The 21953-nt window shown below is 37.8% G+C and overlaps 1 protein-coding gene across 9 annotated transcripts in view; it reads left to right on the forward strand.

The window, feature by feature from the left end:
* The window catches only part of LOC144979759 (prostaglandin G/H synthase 2-like), a 69866-nt gene that overhangs the window by 35816 nt on the left and 12097 nt on the right, over positions 1 to 21953 (forward strand). For 4 of the 9 annotated variants that reach the window (XM_078926791.1, XM_078926790.1, XM_078926787.1 and 1 more), the window contains exons 2-5: positions 3924 to 4261; positions 10528 to 10647; positions 14206 to 14355; positions 15436 to 15579. In XM_078926791.1, the coding sequence (XP_078782917.1) occupies positions 4177 to 4261; positions 10528 to 10647; positions 14206 to 14355; positions 15436 to 15579 (499 nt within the window). In that variant the 5' untranslated portion in view covers positions 3924 to 4176. Of the gene's footprint in view, positions 1 to 2137; positions 2452 to 3923; positions 4262 to 10527; positions 10648 to 14205; positions 14356 to 15435; positions 15580 to 21953 lie in introns of those variants that run through there. The other 5 variants (XM_078926784.1, XM_078926785.1, XM_078926792.1 and 2 more) reach the window with 4 other exon arrangements.

Consider the following 21953-nt stretch of genomic DNA (forward strand, 5'->3'; position numbering starts at 1 on the left):
TTGTATTTATTTGTAACCGACCATCTCAAAACGATGTAATGTTAGTGTGGATCACATACCAAAAAGTATTTTAAAGTTAAGATGCGAGATTTTGATTTTAGTCATTATAAGAAAACATATTAATTCTTGTTATTGAAATGTACAAGCTTAACTAAAGCGTTATCGCATTTAGTTTCGTTGTAGTTTTGTCCTTTTGGTACGAAATAAAGTCGATTAAAATATGAAAGTACCTTTAACTGTGTTGAAAATACTGAAATAATTCAAAATCAACAAAAGTAAATTTCCCCATTTGACAATCCTACTATTCGTCTAGTTAAGATTATTCTAATGAAAAAGTCACAATGGCTTCAGTATTGTTTCCATCCGAATTGATTTATTCAATTTCCCCAGTATTTGTACCACCCTTCAGGCAGCCCCCACAGCTGGGTATAATTTTGAATCGATGAGCGATTTAATCGACTTTATTTCGTACCAAATGGACAAAACTACAACGAAACTAAATGCGATAACGCTTTAGTTCAGCTTGTACATTTCAATAACAAGAATTAATATGTTTTCTTATCATGAGGAAACTCAAAATCTCGACACGACCCGGACTTTAATGAAGCCACAAAAGCATTGTCATTGCTGCTTTCATTCATTCTCACAGTGAAGGGGGGGTGGGGGGTTGCCAATTACTTTCAAATCTTTATTACTACCACTTACCATTTGGATATCCCGTTTGTTCAGTTGTTAGTGCCCGTGAGTCAGGCGCAAAGAGGCCGGTATCGATCCTGGGTGCAGTCGAGATTTTTCCTGATCCCTCCTCTTCCCCACTGCCGATCACCAGTGACTGGGTAGAATGGTCTGTTAGATCTGTTGGAGAATACTTTCGATTAGATTAGCGTCCTATCCAAAGGGTAGCAAGCAAAATTGGTAGTGTCCGTGGGACCGGGGGGAAAAATTCCACTGGTGTTATGGCTTTGAAGGAATACTTTTTTAAAAAATACTATATATTCGAAACAACGATAAAAGAGATGCATTACTAGATTTAATTGATTAATCTTTACCACTCTAAAACGGTAAGGTGGAATGTCATGTCAAAATAAAATGGAGCCCCGTCTGTAATGGATTAATGCAGGGTGGTGGAGACATTCATGGATGGCTTTATATATAGAATTATTATAATGGAAAAATATCTTAAGTAGAATTGTCATAATGACATAACATCGTTAGTTGAAAGCAAAATTGAATTGAATCAGTATTGAAAAGATTGTAAATATAATGCCTGTTTACTTTTAATTAAAATCACCCACGGAAAAGTTTGATAACCGGAACTTGTTCAAATAGAACAGATTTATATTGTGTAATTCCAAGAACAATCTACATTTTCACGTTCTAAATCTTGGACCACTTAAAGAAAAAGGTCCAACCCTACGGCAGTCGCACGGCGTTAAATGAATAATATCAAGAGAGTCAAGTTCACACATAATGATAACTAACACTCAAACTCGTACCCCAATTCCGAATTGGGTTACAAATGAATAGGGAACTTTCTACCCCCGCGGGGGAGAAAACTAAAACAGTTCCCATAACATCTCCCGAGGGTTTCGAAATATCATCTCCTATTTAGAATAATTCTGCATACAGCATTCCTCTCAGCAAAGGATTCCCATGATCTCATTTATAGATACAAAACCAAAACCACATGGAAAGGGCAATTTCCACGGATCTTTAAAATACAAAATCTACCGGAATTGGTACCGACTCTATTATCCAGTCAATAACAAATGAGTAGCTGGATTAAAATCATATCTTTTAATAAACTAATTCTATATTCAAAGACAAAGACAATTTTAACCATCCCTCGCGCGTAACAGAAAAGAGGAAAAAATCATAAATCCGTTTGCTTAACGGCTCATCATCATCATCATCATCATCATCATCATCATCATCATCATCATCATCATCATCGTCGTCGTCGTCATCGTCGTCGTCGTCATCATCATCATCATCATCATCGTCGTCAACATCATCGTCGTCATCATCATCATTATCATCATCATCACAACAACCATGACCACAACTCGATTATCATAACAAATAACCATCACTTTCAAAATTTTGAAATAATTTATTTCCATTTTCTCTTCCACAGGCTCATTCTTCCAGATCCAACATAAAGGGGCAACTTCCAAGAGTAACGTGCCGCCACTGCCAGTTCTTTGAAGACATGATAATGACACTGTATCGACTGTTTACTGCCTACCGTGTACCAGCCCTCGATATCTATTTATAATTCATTAGCTGAACCAGATCTGTTAGAAACAAACCATCAACTCGTTCTTTGTGGCAACAGATCCGCTGAAGTTGATGTCCGGCAAATAATATTCCAAAGGAGTTATAAAATAAAGTGAAAGCGATTGGAACCTGCATCAGTTCCTTGATCTGTGACTTGAGTAATAATTAGAAGTACATTTTCATTCGGGACTAGTATAATATCAGCATTGTGTCTAATTGTTTTATAGGGGTTGTTTAATTTATTATGCGTTTTGTCCATTCTTATAAATAACCAAGTCTTTGAAATGTCTTTATATTACTTTATAATAATATGTGCGTTTTTCTCATAATAGTATTACTGTATTGGACACAAGTAAGGAACACGGTACTGTTTAATTCAGGTATAGAATAATCAGTAGATTTTTTACCAATCAAAACAAGGGATTTATTTAATTAAAATTTTTGATATGAAACACTGAAACGCCGTGCTGGAGGAAATTTGACTTTGGCTCTTTAAAAAAAATGAGAGAAAAAGTGAATAATTTCTATGTGATTTTTGAAAAATTTAGTGTATCGATTTATCCTTAAACCGTTCATATGTGCTTAGAAATGTGGAAGGGCGATTACTTAAGCTGGTTGGCACATAAGGAGGGCATCTCTGGCCTGCTCTGAAAAAAAAAACAACACATTTTTAAAAGTTTAGCCAGAAAATTCGTCCCTCAAATATCAAACTATTAATATGATCCTCATCTTGTCACAAACTGTTAAACTGAGACTTAAAGGAAGTGCCAGATTTAAGAGTTTTTGACAAAACGAGGTCCATTTTCATTGATCAATATTTGATTCAAGAGTTTGTCTGGACAAACTTTAAAACATTGTGGGATTTTGTTCCTAAGTACGCCGTTCTCCATTTTAAAAAAAACCCACCTTTAAAATGAAATATGGCCGGAAAGATTGGACTTCATATTTTTGATTGGCTAAAACAGACCTGCCTACCATTACAAAAAAATCGTAGAAATACGAAATGTTGGATCCAATTTCAGAACTTCACCAGCGTCTCTAAGTCATTAAAACTAAATTGACAAATGAAGGTTGATGCTAGAGTGCATAATTTTAAGGCTCTTTATTTCATCATTGTGAGGGTAAATTGATGGCCTGTATGAGAGTTAACTAAAGCGATTTCTATTTTAATCTCCCAAAACAACGAATGTTCAAAGGTCTAAGTAGGCAGGTCTGGTTAAAATAAATCACAGCTTGTCAGAAAAAATTCTTCGACACATCAAAATGTATACAAGATATTTTGTCCATAGGGGCATGCAGTGTCAGTAAATCTCCTCAAAGTTTTTTACTAGTTTGTTATATCTGGTCTGAACAGAAGGAAGTGTAACTGCATTCCACCCAAAATCCCCTGGAAAGCCGTTTATAAATAGATATGAGATAGATGGATAAATAAAGACAACAATAGATAGATAGGAAGATCGATCGACAGATAGACAGATAGATAGATAGATAGATAGATAGATGTGTGTGTGGGGGGGAGAGGGAGGGAGGAGGTTATTTTGTGAATGATTTCGAGTTGATATGAGCTTAAAAACAAATTAAATCCTAGATTTTTCACCCATAATCATACTATTATAATCAATAACGTCTTATATTTCTCAAAGAAAATGCTGATTTTATGTTGATCTGAACCGGTGACCACAAAAACAAAATCTGTTGAAAAACGTCTTTCATCCATTTGAAAGGAAAAGTTTTTGAGAATATCTGAAATATTTTTTAAAACTGTGTTGTCCACTCGTCGTGACATCGTTGATGAGCATTTCAAAGTCTTAAGACAAAACAAACAAACAAACAAACAATATTACTTTTGAATTTGTTTATATTTATCTAAACCTGTGAGTTGTGAGAGAGAGGATTATGGTTTCCCTACGTCAAAGTGTGATGACTGTATTGTCAACTCTGGTCCTCATGGTTGTGTTGTCAAATTTTGGAGTCAGCGCTGGTAAGTAAGAGTTTATTTATCTAGTTATTTATTTATTACTCTGACCATTCATTCACTGGTTCATTAATTCATTCTCGATTCATCATTTTCCTCATGATTGAATGTTTTATGAAATGAATCATTCATTCATCTCAGCTCTTTGTTATTGTTTTTAGACAGCTATTTTAATTATTTGTTCTCACATAATTATTATATCAATCCATACTATAGACGTTCGAGGTTGTACGTTTTGTCTAGCTGGTGGATGTTGTGAGTATTTTACCTAACGCATAGCATTAATTGACGGCAACTATTTTTTCACTTTCTTCCAATGATCGCGGCCTTCTGTTGTGACGTCATTTTACGAAATAGTAGTACTGCAAGTTAATGAAGGCTAAGCTGTCCAGGCCCTTGCCGGAATCCTTGGCTGAGAGGGAAACAGTCAAATTTATAGTGTTAGTTTTGGGAGGTGATATTCTTTTTCTTTGTGAATAACCTCTCTGTTATGTATTGATAGACAAATTGTTTGTATTTAATGTAACTTGTAAACATTTGAGCGTGTTCCTCTTAGTGGGATCCTGTGCTGGTGTCTGGATGAGACTTTTAGGTGATCTCAAACTAAGTACATTGTTGCATGCTCTAAACTATCGGAACAATGGCGGACGCTCTTATGAAATACTTCTCCGACGAGCATAAAAGTGTATCCAGAGGAGAAAGACATTATAAATCTGATCATGTTTTGATTTTCATACAGTCTGATCACATGACATGTGAATAAGTTCTAGCCAGCATGAAGAATAAAGAGTACCGATTTTCTTTGTTTAGAACCAAGCTGCTCGTTGCTGGGCGGACGTGACATCAGACTATTGAATCCTATTACCAATTCCCCTTATTCTGACCTTTTCTTGGGTGCTTTAATTGTAAATCTAAAACATTTAGTTCGTTTTTAATGGCGCTGATATGACTCAAATGTTTTCCAAGCGCCGTAAAACCCATAAAAACAAAAACATACCGCTTCAATCACAATATCGAGCATACGAAAGACATGTTCCCTCTTGCTTTACTTAAAAGCTATTGACTATTTTATGATCCCACGCTTCACTTACTGTAACTTTAACATAGAATCCACACCCTTTTATAAAAGTTGCTATACACACTGTTATGGCGTACCTCGTAAATATCAAAGTGGGCTTTGATAGCATGATGGTTCAGCTCTATGGGCTTCGCCTCCAGTCCAAATAGTCCAGGGTTCGAGCCCTGCCTGTGTGGCTTTGAGAAAGTGTGACCCACTACGTTTACCTGGTTATTATGTCGGAATGAAGTAGCGTGCTGCTATGTGGTCTTGTGGTATGACACTCACATTCGAATCGGGAGGTATAGGGTTCGAGCCTCGCTCTGAGCGGCGCATAGTTGAGTCCTTGGAAAAGACTATTTAACTCACATTCTCTCACCGTATTCAGGTGAAAAATGAGTACCTGACCCTTAACAGCGTTTGTTTCTGTCGAAAAAAATGTACTATCGCACATCAAGTGTCATTTCTCACCCTCCAATTTATGTGTTGCTGTTGGTTTGGGACCCGTTGGAAAGTGCTTTGAGCACAATAAGTGTATTTTGCGGTATATGGAAAAGCTCACTTTTTGAGATGATTGGTCACAGATCCCTTCGCTGTAGCTCAGAATATGCTATTCTTACGGCAACCCACAATGATGCTTATCACTCAAAGATACCTTCACTCTAGGGTATTAAATATAGGATGAACCTTGCCAGTGATTGGATTGTTGCCGAAAGATTAGATGTGCTGTCAGATTGTATTATTTATACCTGGTTCACACCAACATAATACTGTTCTTGAAAGATATGTCACAAATGTAAATTATATGAAGATTCATGCTTAACTGTCGTACTTGGGAAAGACACGTATTTAAAACTTTGACCAGAAAACTCGTCCTTCAAATATCGACATCTCACAATAAATCTGAATTGTATTTATCTAGAATCTTAGTACCAAAAGCTTCAATTGTTTACCTCTTGCTGTAATTGCCACAGGGTGTCCCAAAAAAATATATACACATCAAAATAATAGTAAATATGGGTTTTTAATAAAAAGCAATTATTATTTTAAAATGTAGTTAAAATGTACTAGTGCAAAACAATAAAATGATACTTACAAATATTTTTTAACATAAAATAATTATATTTTTTTAAAATTCCACGGTTACAATTATTCTTCATGTGTATACATTTTTGGAGGGATACCCTGTATTCTCTATTCTATTAACCAGTAAACTGTCTCTACTCCGGCAAATCACGTATTGAAAGATTTGACCAGAAAACTCTTTCTTCAAATATCGACCGATTTAAATGACCTCATATTGACAAAAAAATCTCAAATTTGGGAATAGTAGGAATATCTCAGGAGGTCCCAGGTTTGAGAGATTTTGCCAAGGTGAGGGGCATTTAAATTGATCAATCTTTGAAGGACGAGCTGGTTACATTATTAAAATGCGTGATTTTTTTTAGTATGGCAGTTAATTGGTATAAATATAAATGCCCATTACATCAAGTCACCTCTTAGCATGTGGAAAAGTTTTATATATGATCAATCATCATGATCATGATGATGATGATGATGATGATGATGATGATGATGATGATGATGATGATGATGATGATGATGCATCACACATCATCATCATCATCATCATCATCATCATTATCATCATAATTATCATCATCATCATCATTATCATCATCATCATCATCATCATCATCATCATCTTTAAAATACAACAGATAGATCCTTGAACACACATTTTAGGGTTTCTAAAAATCATTTCATTTGATGTAAAAGAGTGTCGGAATAAAAACGTCATTGCCTTTTAAGACGAAAAGTTTGAGTGGGAGAAACAAAAAATAAGTTTTCAAAGGTTGAGTTAGACTCTTGTTTATAGAGTCACTACGTTTAAAATAGTGACAAATCCATTGTAACTCATTTCAAATTTCAGATAACTTATCTAAATCGTGTGTTTTTTAAAGTGTTTTGCTCATCACTTTTGTTCTTGTTTCTGCGTTTATGAACACAAACGATTATGCGAACGGTGACTCCATCAACAAGGACTTTCAAGGACTTGCCTCTCTGAGTTTGGTAGTCGATACCACTTCATTTTTTAAATCAGTGTCTGGATCTGAACATTTTTCTGTTATTCTGGGCTTGTTGGGGGTTGGGGGGGGGGATCTATTATATTCTTTTTAATGAAAATTTAAGATACAATCGTTGCCCTTTCCAAGTCTTTTTCTCGCCCTTATATAATGCAAAATTTCTTGGCATGGTTTAACTGTCGTGAATGGTATCGTTCAAAGCTATTGCTTGCCAAAACGTATTCGACAAAAAAAAATATTTGTGCCGGAAGCGTGGTACAAGATCGTTTTCCAGGTGCAGCGTTCGAGAAAAGGTTACAAACTGTACGGTGAGCGAATAACAATTCTATTATAAACTATAAATGATGCCTGCAAGGTTAGGCATTAGGCGTCTCACTGCACAATATCAACATTATCAGCCCGTATCTCTCCGTGTTTACATAAGACTTTCCCCATCTCTCCGCTTTGGACAGGTTGGATAATGGATAACATCAACATTAAGACTGGACTCCCGCCTCGCACCCTCCCTCCGACCCTTACCAACACATCTACTTCTCATTTCTTTTCGTAGCATTTGATCGCGAAACACATTGACACATTCTGGGCACGCATAAAATGTTGTATAACCAACATACCAAATCACAACACACAATGGGGATATTATAATATTTCCCCAATGTTTTCGAGTCATTTGCGACATACAGCATCACCGTCACATAGCAAAATGTGCTATCTATTAAATAATTTATAGGTTCACAGCTTTCGAAATACATATCGTCACAATAGGCCATTTTCCCATTAACTCCCTTGGGTATATTATTTAAAACTTTCATGTACAAAGCAGTGTGTTTACATTTAATTTGCCTTTATTTATTAAGAAATATCCGATTGTTGGACGGCAACAAATCAGGTGATCGATGACTCGGTTGGACGAAAACCTGAATAGCAGTCACTTCTATTATTTGACGGTAGCATTGTGTGTGTGTGTGTGTGTGTGTGTGTGTGTGTGTGTGTGTGTGTGTGTGTTGTGTATTTTATTTTGCACACTATCCAATAAACACTCAACCTAACGTGCTTTACAAACAGGGGTTCCCAATCCAACAGCGATACAACGAGACATGAAACCATATGCACTGTATTTATTTAAAACCTGAGTAACGTCCAAAAAAGTGAACTTAGAGCCTTCTCCAAGAACTGAAATTCTCTCCGTCCTTAACAGGATTCAAACCTGGGACTGACAGGTCACAAACTGAGTGTCATACCTCACGATTTCAAAAGCTGCAATTAAACATTATGCAAATTATCCAAGGGGTTTCTACTTTTTATATTCAATTATTTTAGCTGCTGTTTGTTTAGAAATATTGTGTCCAAGTAATTAACCAGTAGATTTAGGACCAATCAAAACGCGGTATTTGTGACACACCCTCAAGCCCGCTTTGACAATTAAATATAGTCGGTTATTTACAACCAATAGATTTTAAGCTCACATTGCCATCCGGAAGTATAAGGGACCAACATACAAAGCTTTGTGTAACTTTTATAGTCTGATTGATACAGTTTTGGGAGAATCACTCATAAACGTGGATGGCATAAAACAATAACAAAGACCTGAGTGACGTCAACTTCGCTCTATCTAAAGAATGAAGGACGTTGATCTCACTCTGCTCTTTGTTAATGTTTTTCGACCTCGAGTTGTGTGATCACAAGATTCGCTAGAGGTAACACAACATTTTCTGTGAATGTACGATTGATCAGACCTGTAATACTAGTGAGTATTTACTTAAACGCATACCATCGATGGTAGTACCGTATAGTTTGTTAGTTGGACAATCGATCGACTGTCAGAGGGGCGTGGTCATGCTCCCTTCCTCTAATTCAAGGCAGATCCGAGAACTTCTACGAGTTGGTTTTGTTTTGTTTTTTTTTTTTTTTTTTTTTTTTTGGGGGGGGGGTTGTTTTGTTTTTAAATTTATTGTTGTGATAAACAGATCCATCATAAATAAGGGTGGCGTGGGCGTACGACATTTTTAAATCGCATCATTTTATGTGTCGCCCGTGGCTCGGGAGTCGGGTAAGGTGTCTTGTCTTGTCCACGAAAGTTAAGCAATGTTAAGCGTTGTAAGAGGTCGGATGGGTGACAGTGATCGTAGAAAATTCTGGCTCCGAAGTTTGCGTCCTTGGGTACCGGGTAAGGCAATTTACACACATTACCCTACTCAACTCAGATCTATATGCGGTGGCGGATACTGTAAGAACATTACTACAAAAAGGATGTCAAACAAGCGATTTCTACTGTATCGATTGGAAATAAATTCAAAGAAATTCCATATCGCTTGCTGGGGGAATAAATGAGACATTGAGCATAGCCATAATAAATCATTTGAAATGCTCAATATAAATGTTCATATTTAATGTATCCTCTCCCTAGCCTCACATTGAAAGTAACCCAATTCAAACGAGATGAGCTAAGACTTCAATCGGACGGACGTGGAACTGATATTGATTGTATCGTTGAGAAACCTCCCCACGTCTCCCAACTAAACTGTCAATTGATAACTTTTATCATGCACGCCATGCACACACCACATATCTAATTTAAAGCGATTGTAATCTTTCGTCCATAATTTATCTTTTTTTGTTGATGTAGGGCACTCACGAAACGACTATTCCATCCATCTTTAAGACAGTTTTCTAAATATTATTGAAACCGACATATGCCTTTGTTAACCAGTTAATTGGCGTACTCTGGAAAAACCCGTATTTAAAAATTTGGCCAGAAAAGTCCTCCTTCAAATATCGATCGATTTCAATGAACCTCAACTTGGAAAGAAAAAAAAACAACCCTCAAATCTGGGTACATCAGAATTTGTGTATACGACTATGTGTGTCGGAATATGTGTGTGTGTGTGTGTGTGTGTGTGTGTGTGTGTGTGTGTGTGTGTGTCGTAATGTGTGCATCAGAAGCTGTGTGTCGGAATATGTGTGTTTTTCATTTTTCTGTACAGTTGTAGTGATGGGAACAATAGATATTCTCTCTTGTAACACATGCTCCAGACCCAGATCGAGATAATTAAAACAAATAACAGTAACGATCTTGTGACATGCCTGAGGTAAAATATCTATTATAATATTTTTTTTCCTCTACACAGAGAACGCGTGTTGCTCGTTCCCCTGCAAGAACAGAGGTGTTTGTTTGACAGGCAAAGATCCCAACACGTATACCTGTGACTGCGCCAACCTGGAATATTACGGCAAAAACTGCGAAATACGTGAGTATTTTATTTTACACGCCGTTCACATAGGCGAAATTTACATATTCAAAGAGCTCAGAATGGTCGTCTTTCCCATTTTCCTTCTTATCATTTCCCCTCCTCATCATCATCATCCTTCTCTTCCTCCTCCTCCTACTCCTTCTTCTCCTCCTCCTCCCCCGCCTCAACCACCTCATCCTTTTTTGCTAACCTCCCTCATCCTTCTCTGTATTCTCATAAAGCACCGAGTAACCTTGCTAAGTATCCTCGTCCTCGTCGTCGTCGTCCTCCTCCTCCTCCTCCTCCTCCTCCTCCTCCTCCTCATCATCATCCTCATCAACATCATCATCATCATCATCATCATCCTCACCGTCATCTTTTCCTCCTGAGTACTAATTATTTAGGTACTACCAGTTGTCCATTCTGATCTCCCTACATTTTCTGTGGTACCTACCATTACCAAGATGACGATAACCTGAAGTATAACCCGGTGTACACATTGGATATAGATAGTATGCAGATGACGTCACTCAGGCTTTTGTTATTGTTTTTGCTATCCGCGTTTGTGAGTTGTACTCACTAAACTGTATTAATCAGACTATAAAAGTTCATGGTTACACAGAGTTTGTGTGTCGGTCCGTTATACTTCCGGATGGCAATGTTGTGAACTCCTTGGCCAAGCGCATTCTATCTATTGACAAGACATTCCTCTGATTTTCAACTCCCGCGCCCCTCCCCTCCCCATCGCAGCATAAAACTGACCCCTTAGCAATAGATATAATGCGCTTGGCCAAGGAGTTCACAACATTGCCATCCGGAAGTATAACGGACCAACACACAAAACTCTGTGTAACCATGAACTTTTATAGTCTGGTTAATACAGTTTAGTGAGAACAACTCACAAACGCGGATGGCAAAATATAATAACAAAGACCTGTGTGACGTCATCTTCATTCTATCTATAGATAGTATGCGCTTGGCTAAGAAACTCATAACATTGCCATCCGGAAGTATAACGGACTAACACACAAAACTGTGTGTATCCATTAACGTTTATAGTCGGGTTAATACAGTTCAGTGAGCATTACTCATAAACGCGGATGGCAAAAAAACAATAACAAAGAACTGAGTGACGTCATCTTCGAACTATCTATAGATAGTATGCAGATGACGTCACTCAGGCCTTTGTTATTGTTTTTGCCATCCGCGTTTGTGAGTTGTTCTCACTAAACTGTATTAACCAGACTATAAAAGTTCATGGTTACACAGAGTTTGTGTGTAGGTCTGTTATACTTCCTGATGGCAATGTTGTGAACTCCTTGGCCAAGCGCATTCTATCTATAGATAGAACGAAGGTGGCGTCACTCTGGTCTTTGTTATTGTTTTTTGCCATCCATGCTCATGAGTAATTCTCACTAAACTGTATTAACCAGACTTTCAAAGCTCATGGTTACACAAAGTTTTGTGTGTTGGTCCTTTATCCTGTTCGAGTTGGCGGGAAGTACTGCGATAGAAAGCAATTTTCCGTTTCACGCTATGGAAACCGGGAAAACTTCTCCACGTGTCTAATGGCTCTGAGCGATTGCTTTTTTTTTTCTTTTTTACTTTCCCTAAAAACACCGTCTATAGATAGTATGCGGTTGGCTAAGAAGCTCATAACATTGCCATCCGGAAGTATAACGGACCAACACACAAAACTGTGTGTATCCATGAACGTTTATATTCAGGTTAATACAGTTCAGTGAGCATTACTCATAAACGCGGATGGCAAAAAACAATAACAAAGACCTGAGTGACGTCATCTTTGAACTATCTATATCTAGTATCATGTGAACCCAATGTCCACATATGAATTTAAAATTGAAATAATCAGATTGATGACATTTTAAAAGTATATCTCCTCAAGAAACCATATATACCCATTCTACACAATTTAACGTATAAAGTTAACCCAAGGGTTGTCCCTTAGAATAAGTCGCATTATCAGGAGTGGTCAGTTTTGTGTTAAATAATCCACTTTGCACACTTAACGTGAACAAGTGAATTCGTTAAGTGAAAGGATAGACTGAATTCATCTTGTCTATTAGATGACCGCTCTTGAGTCTGAAGAGGTAATAATTCACTCCTGCTTGTATGACATATGTCCTGCTTGCTTTTTATTAGCGACGTATTTTCATCAATTCATGACAGCGTAGAAATATGTGCTAATATAACGATGAATGATGTGTAACATTATGATAATTTCCATTCAGGATCAATAAAGTATATCTTATCTTATCTTATCTTATCTTATCTTATCTTATATGTAATATTTGTTGTTGAGACTACTAGAATTGCCTGAAAAGTCTTGACGCCTATTGAATGTCTCCGATTATATTGAACTCACCAGTATAAACTATATCTACATCAAAATGTGCGAAATTTTTTCTTCTATTAGGTCACCAAATTTTGTCTAGATAGCTGATATTTCTTGATTTCAATTTATTAAATTTGAAATAACTCTTTCTCCAACATGTCGGTCGAAGAAATCACACCCAAACAAATACATTAAACTGCGTGCAGTAACTGAGATCCTCAATTCAAAGAGAAATAGAGAGAGAGAGAGAGAGAGAGAGAGAGAGAGAGAGAGAGAGAGAGAGAGAGAGAGAGAGAGAGAGAGAGAGAGAGAGAGAGAGAGAGATGTACACACATCGTGGCCTTCGTTATACTGAAGGCCACGATGTGTGTACATCTCTTCGTTATACTGAAGGCCACGAACACATGCTCTTGCAGAGAGAACGTCAACATAGCATTGCGCATGCGTTTCTCTTATCAACTGAGGAAATATCGTTCGGTTAATGAGATATCACTAATTATATTAAAGAAATCACTTTTCAAAATGTTATGATCCTACATACTTTTATAAAATAAAAATATAACCAATTAACTTATTTTGATGAAAAGTTCACAGTGATGTGTTGCAAAGAATGAAAAAATAACAAGGAATGTTCCCAAGGTTAAAATTACCCTCCGTGAAATCACTGACTTCACGTTTCGATAACTCAGAAGAAAAGATCGCTGAGAAACAATTAAAACTGGTGCATCACTAGTGCACTGTGAACATTTCATCAAAAAACGTTTAATTGTTATAATTTTATTTTATAAAAGTATTTAGGTATATATAAGAACATTTTAAACGTGATATCTCATTAACCAAGCGATAGTATAAGACCTCAGTTGATAAGAGAGACGCATGCGCAATGCTATGTTCACGTTCTCTCTGTAAGGGCATGTGATGTACAGCCTTAACATTCATAAATGGCTGAGACTTTGCCTCTTTGAGTTAGACATTTTACGTACATTACTCTACTCGATTAAACGGGGAAACCATTATCTTGCTATAATATGGTGACGAACATTTTAACTACCGTACTCTGGAAGACACATTAAAAAAAATTTGAAGGACGTCTTTTCTGGACAAATTTTTAAATACAAGTTTTCTCGAGTACGTTAATTAACTGGTTAAGGAGCAGTGGTGTCATGAAAACTGGTTTAACTGATTTATTGTAATATTTACTTTCCCCCCTATTTTTCCAGCGTATTTCTTCAGAAAAATTAAGAATGCCATTCGTCCGTACCCGGAGACAACACACAACGCTTTGGTGTCTCCCTATACAAGATGGTTATTTGGTCTGGTCAACAGGATAACCTTTATACATGATTATTTCATGAAGGTCATCTATTTACGTGAGTGTGTAGGCAGTAGTAGTTATAGTTGTTGTAGTAGCAGAAGTTGTAGTAGTAGTAATGGTGGAGGTAGTAGTAGTGGTGGTAGTAGTAGTAATATTAGTAGTAGTAGTAGTAGTAGTAGTAGTAGTAGTAGTAGTAGTAGTAGTAGTAGTAGTAGTAGTAGTAGTAGTAGTAGTAGTCATCCATCCATTTATTTATCTATCTATCCATCCACTCGCCCACCCATCCGTTCATCAATCCACCCTTCCGTTCATCCATCCTACCATCCACCCGTCCACCCATTCATCCATCCATCCATCCATCCACCCAACCATCCATTCATTCATCCAACCATCTTTCTATTCATTCATCCATCCACCCATTCATCCATCCACTCATCCAACCACCCTCCCTAGGTGGGGTCTTTGACCTCCCATTGTGGGCAGGAGGTCACGCGGTGTCTTCTATCCCCTGTATCTGTTTTCTGATTTGCTTTCTGCCTTTGTCTTGGAATGAGATTAGTTAGTTTTGTCCAAGCCCTGGTCGGAGTCCCTGACTGGGAGGGAAACAGTCAAATGTTTTGTTATTGTCTTGGGAGATTATATTTTTTTTCCTTGAAAATTATGGTATGTATTGTCAGTTATATATTCTGTAAACATTTGAGTGTGTTCCATAGTGTGATCCTGTTCTGGTGTCAGGATGAGACTTGTAGGTGATCTCAATTTAAGTACATTGATGGTATACTCTTGGAATCTACATCAATTCCCAATTTGAACCAATTCTCCTTTGTCTTAATTTTTCTTGGGTGCTTTGATTGTAAATGTAGAATATTTTGACTATTTCATTTTCATCTTTTTACTGGCGCTGATATGACCTAAATGAGTTGCAAGGGCCGTAAAACCCTTAAAAACAAACAAACAAACAAACAAACCACCCTCCGTTCATCCATCTACCCACCCACCCACCCACCCACCCATCCGACATCTATCCTATGACTTATCTACTAATCCAACCCTACACGCACACACTATTCATCAAAATTCTTACTCACCACTTCCCTACCCAAGTTCACAAAACTTTCTTCCTTCCTCCTATTAGTGCGTGCCAGTATCCTCGACACACCGGTCCTATACGAGACTACCCACGGATACGCAACGATATCAGCCCATACCAACAGTAGCATGTACAGCAGAACGTTGCCGCCCGTACCACAAAACTGTCCAACACCAATGGGAACAAAAGGTTAGTTCTTCTTTCCCCCCCCCCCCTCCTCCTCCTCCTCCTCCTCCTCCTTCTCCTTCTCCTCCTCCTCCTTCTCTCCTCCTCTCCTCCCCCTCCTTCTCCTCCTCCTCCTCTCTTCTCCTCCTCCTCCTTCTTCTTCTTCTTCTTCTTCTTCTTCTTCTTCTTCTTCTTCTCTTCTTCTTCTTCTTCTTCTTCTTCTTCTTCTTCTTCTTCTTCTTCTTCTCTTCTTCTTCTTCTTCTTCTTCTTCTTCTTCTTCTCTTCTTCTTCTTCTTCTTTCTTCTTCTTCTTCTTCTTCTTCTTCTTCTTCTTCTTCTTCTTCTTCTTCTTCTTCTTCTTCTTCTTCTTCTTCTTCTTCTTCTTCTTCTTCTTTCTTTCTTCTTCTTCTTCTTCTTCTTCTTCTTCTTCTTCTTCTTCTTCTTCTTCTTCTTCTTCTTCTTCTTCTTCTTCTTCTTCTTCGTCGTCGTCGTCGTCTTCTACTTCTTCTTTTTCTTCTTCTTCAATCATCATCAATATCTTAATTTAAATGACTGACACAGACTGAGTTTTACTGTTGAGATCCATATGTAATATGTATTGGAAAATTACTCAACCTTTCCGATGGCCCGTAGAGCATCTTTAATGATAGGATTTTCCATCAGCACCAACAAATATAGAAATAGCATAGTTACAACAAGATATGAAGTGAATAGAAAAGTGCCAGAAGACAATAGAGAATAAAAATTTTTCGCGGCGGTGGTGGGGTTCGAACCTGCGACCTTATTGGTACGACAACTCCGCCTGGCAGGTGAGAGCGTGGCTCTACCGTGTGAGCTATCCACGAACACAAAAATATTCGTTTCAAACCCAAAGTCATTACTAGATCCCTCTCTCACCCACTTCTTGAGACCGCCGATTCGTTCGTACACCACCATCGCGAATAATTTTGACCAGCAGTTAAGCTTAATAGCCAATATTCTCAACACAAACATATAACATAGAAACGATTGAGACATTGAGTATGCTCCGGTGTATGGGGTGAATTTTTAATTCAGAAAAGTGAGTGGAGCAGGCACTTATGTTGGTAACAACAAGATATGAAGTGAATAGAAAAGTGCCAGAAGACAATAGAGAATAAAAATTTTTTTCGCGGCGGTGGTGGGGTTCGAACCTGCGACCTTATTGGTACGACAACTCCGCCTGGCAGGTGAGAGCGTGGCTCTACCGTGTGAGCTATCCACGAACACAAAAATATTCGTTTCAAACCCAAAGTCATTACTAGATCCCTCTCTCACCCACTTCTTGAGACCGCCGATTCGTTCGTACACCACCATCGCGAATAATTTTGACCAGCAGTTAAGCTTAATAGCCAATATTCTCAACACAAACATATAACATAGAAACGATTGAGACATTGAGTATGCTCCGGTGTATGGGGTGAATTTTTAATTCAGAAAAGTGAGTGGAGCAGGCACTTATGTTGGTAACAACAAGATATGAAGTGAATAGAAAAGTGCCAGAAGACAATAGAGAATAAAAATTTTTCGCGGCGGTGGTGGGGTTCGAACCTGCGACCTTATTGGTACGACAACTCCGCCTGGCAGGTGAGAGCGTGGCTCTACCGTGTGAGCTATCCACGAACACAAAAATATTCGTTTCAAACCCAAAGTCATTACTAGATCCCTCTCTCACCCATCTCTTGAGACCGCCGATTCGTTCGTACACCACCATCGCGAATAATTTTGACCAGCAGTTAAGCTTAATAGCCAATATTCTCAACACAAACATATAACATAGAAACGATTGAGACATTGAGTATGCTCCGGTGTATGGGGTGAATTTTTAATTCAGAAAAGTGAGTGGAGCAGGCACTTATGTTGGTAACAACAAGATATGAAGTGAATAGAAAAGTGCCAGAAGACAATAGAGAATAAAAATTTTTCGCGGCGGTGGTGGGGTTCGAACCTGCGACCTTATTGGTACGACAACTCCGCCTGGCAGGTGAGAGCGTGGCTCTACCGTGTGAGCTATCCACGAACACAAAAATATTCGTTTCAAACCCAAAGTCATTACTAGATCCCTCTCTCACCCACTTCTTGAGACCGCCGATTCGTTCGTACACCACCATCGCGAATAATTTTGACCAGCAGTTAAGCTTAATAGCCAATATTCTCAACACAAACATATAACATAGAAACGATTGAGACATTGAGTATGCTCCGGTGTATGGGGTGAATTTTTAATTCAGAAAAGTGAGTGGAGCAGGCACTTATGTTGGTAACAACAAGATATGAAGTGAATAGAAAAGTGCCAGAAGACAATAGAGAATAAAAATTTTTCGCGGCGGTGGTGGGGTTCGAACCTGCGACCTTATTGGTACGACAACTCCGCCTGGCAGGTGAGAGCGTGGCTCTACCGTGTGAGCTATCCACGAACACAAAAATATTCGTTTCAAACCCAAAGTCATTACTAGATCCCTCTCTCACCCACTTCTTGAGACCGCCGATTCGTTCGTACACCACCATCGCGAATAATTTTGACCAGCAGTTAAGCTTAATAGCCAATATTCTCAACACAAACATATAACATAGAAACGATTGAGACATTGAGTATGCTCCGGTGTATGGGGTGAATTTTTAATTCAGAAAAGTGAGTGGAGCAGGCACTTATGTTGGTAACAACAAGATATGAAGTGAATAGAAAAGTGCCAGAAGACAATAGAGAATAAAAATTTTTCGCGGCGGTGGTGGGGTTCGAACCTGCGACCTTATTGGTACGACAACTCCGCCTGGCAGGTGAGAGCGTGGCTCTACCGTGTGAGCTATCCACGAACACAAAAATATTCGTTTCAAACCCAAAGTCATTACTAGATCCCTCTCTCACCCACTTCTTGAGACCGCCGATTCGTTCGTACACCACCATCGCGAATAATTTTGACCAGCAGTTAAGCTTAATAGCCAATATTCTCAACACAAACATATAACATAGAAAACGATTGAGACATTGAGTATGCTCCGGTGTATGGGGTGAATTTTTAATTCAGAAAAGTGAGTGGAGCAGGCACTTATGTTGGTAACAACAAGATATGAAGTGAATAGAAAAGTGCCAGAAGACAATAGAGAATAAAAATTTTTCGCGGCGGTGGTGGGGTTCGAACCTGCGACCTTATTGGTACGACAACTCCGCCTGGCAGGTGAGAGCGTGGCTCTACCGTGTGAGCTATCCACGAACACAAAAATATTCGTTTCAAACCCAAAGTCATTACTAGATCCCTCTCTCACCCACTTCTTGAGACCGCCGATTCGTTCGTACACCAAAATAGCATAGTTGTGTTTTTGACGGGACACCAGATTAATATTGTGGAATCACTCAACTCGGAAGCGATAAGTGATTAAATGTGAGAGAAATATTGATTACTGAGTATAAGTTAGAGTATATACAAATATATCGCAACACAATGTAAGTAGAAGAATAGTATTAACTCAATAACAATAACTCAAATATGGAAAGTAAGGAACAAAGAGTGCATCCTTCTCTAGGGCATGCCATGTCAATCTGATATTTGTAAGCACAAATAATATTCTAAACAATGGACTCAATGAATAATAACTAATTAAGCTGTAACTAAAATCAATTAGCTAATAACAAAGGGGAGAAAATCTTTCCTAGCGTGGCTCGATGTATAAGTCCATAACATCCTCCAAGCAACACGAGGACTCCCGTACATTCGAGACTGAACTGCCTCTATTGTCAACTCACGTGCATCATGATATACAAGAGGCACAATCAAGACAAACATTCATAGTAAAGAGTAAAACATGGATTGTCTCTCTTGCACTTATTAAAATGTTACCATCCCAATCATTTCATTTGCCTGTTTTATCATTGATTGTGAATGATATGTCATGGCGTCATCGAACAGATTTCATTTATGTCTGACCTCGTCTATCTGGTATTAACTGAAAATGGAATAAGGGAGGATAATTGAGTTTATAGAGATATGGACATCTAGAAATCGACGTCACTATGTATTCATCTTTAGCTTTCTTTCTAAAATATGTATTTAGTATTGCCAGATCCATCCATGTCGCAAATCTTACAATGTCTTCGCCATCTTCATTTCTGTAGCCATATCAATTAGATTAGAAAAGAAGTAGACATAATGAAGAACAGTTTGGATTAATTGCGAGTAAAAGCACAACGGATGCTATGTTTGCTCTAAAGTGATCGCAGAGAAGTATAGAGAAAAGCAAAGAGAATTACATTGTGTGTTCATTGACCTGGAGAAAGCATATGATAGGGTACCAAGAGAAGAAATGTGATACTGTCTAAGAGCAAAGGGGGTAACAGAGAAATATATCAAAGTTATCCAAGATATGTACGAATGAAACAAAGCAGTGGTAAGGACAGCTGTTGGCTCAACTGATCCATTTAATGTAAGAGTTGGATTACACCAAGGATCTGCTCTCAGACCCTGCTATTAATTACAATAGTAATGGAGGCACCATGGAACACGATTAATGCGGATGACGTAGTACTTTCGAATGATACAAAAGCTGGGGCGGAAAAGGAGCTGGAGGGCTGGAGACAGGTGTTGGAAAGGAGGGGGGTTAAAGGTAATCAGATCGAAGACAGAGTAGTTGTGCATCGTACAACAGAGAACAAGACCACCAATAAAGATAGGAGAAGAGGATGTGCCAGAGACAAACCAATTCAAATACTTAGGAACAACTGCACACGTAGATAGGGGCAATGAGGTGGAGGTTAAGAAGAGGATACAGGCAGGCTGGAATAATTGAAGGAAGGTACTATTTCCTGCCCCATCAATGTTTTTGTTCATTCGCCTTAACTACTCTACTATCACATGATCTCATTCGTCTGCAGTGTTTCATTCATCTTGTTTTGTTAATAAAGGGGAACCCAAATCGTCCCCATTATCTGTTTTCGTTTAGTAAATTGAAGCTTACATTAAGTTCTACATTATTATTTATTTCTTCGAGCTCCGAGCAGCAACATTTTCAAATTATCATTGTAAACGTAATATCATTATGCTTTACTATTTTAGGGTGAGTGGTCGAATGAAATCCCTTTTTTTTTTGCCTCTGGTCTATCCCAACATCACACCGTTTTGAGGCAATGGGTCACATAGAGTGATGAAAAAGAAATGAGTGTCTTGAAGTTTCAGTAACAAAAATTACTCTCCACAATAATGCATTTTTTTTGGTCTTAAATTCTATGAGATTGGTTTTAAATTAAATCCTAAAGTTTACGTTCATAATACTTTTGGGGGTGATGGGTCACATCTAAGCCTTTTACGGTTATATGGCCTAGATATTTGACACCCAGACTTGTGGGTTGACGGTTTGCGTCGAACTGTATGGATCATAAAGGTGAGTCCTTTTTTAAATCTTTACTCACTTTTCTTGACCACCCTCAGGTGTATAATGAGTAAACAGTTGGTAACAACGTTGTCTCTATCGAAAAAGACAGAATTGCGTCACAAAAATGATCAAAGGGGAATAACTGTTTATTTATCAGTCGCACGTTTTTACGCAGTTATAACCCATTCGATTGTAACGGAATTTTCCAGAGATCAGAGAGCTATTTCCAGTCTTTTTGATTATACTAAAATGTTCAAGTTATTGACACTGATGGATGCCAACGGTAAAAAAAACCGAATATAAATACTCACAACATCTTCTCTCCAAATGAAACACAAACACACAAAACAAATGGTTATAGTCTGATTGATATATTTTAGTGAGAACTAAACATCCAGCTCGCGGTCTAAAAACAAGAAAATTTAAAAAAGAACTATGTGACATAACTTCATTCTTTCTATATATCTGAGTATGATTTATATTTTATTGATGCTATGGGTTTATGCCAAATACTCACAACATCTGCCAGCGTAAAAAAAGCATCTCAACAGACAAAACTGTGTGCAATTTTTAACATTTATAGTCTGATTGATATAATTTAGTGAGAACTGATTTCTAGGCTATCCAAAAAAAAAAAAAATAAATAAAACACATCTCTCATTAGTCTTTATTGTTTCATTCATTGTGTTTTGTCGATAAAGGGGAAACCCGAAACATCCACATTATCTGTCTTCATTTAATGAATTGAACCTTCCATTTAATTTCCTATTGTTATTTATTATGTCTTCAAGCTTCAAGCAGTGACATTTTCATTCTTCACAATAAGACAAATTAAATGTCTTAATTTGGACTTTAAAGTCTTTTGAGCTGTTATATAGCGTAATACCCATAAACATGCTCAAAGCGCTTTACAAATCGTACCTGGCGAACAGCAACACGTAGGACGAAACATTAAGCCCATATTACAATTTTTTTCGATAGAGATAACGCTGTTAACGGCCAGGTACTCATTCTAC

The sequence above is a fragment of the Berghia stephanieae genome, chromosome 9, assembly GCF_034508935.2.
Source record: "Berghia stephanieae isolate SIO BIC M18660-M18661 chromosome 9, UCSD_Bste_1.3, whole genome shotgun sequence".
Classification (NCBI taxonomy): Eukaryota; Metazoa; Mollusca; class Gastropoda; order Nudibranchia; family Aeolidiidae; genus Berghia; species Berghia stephanieae.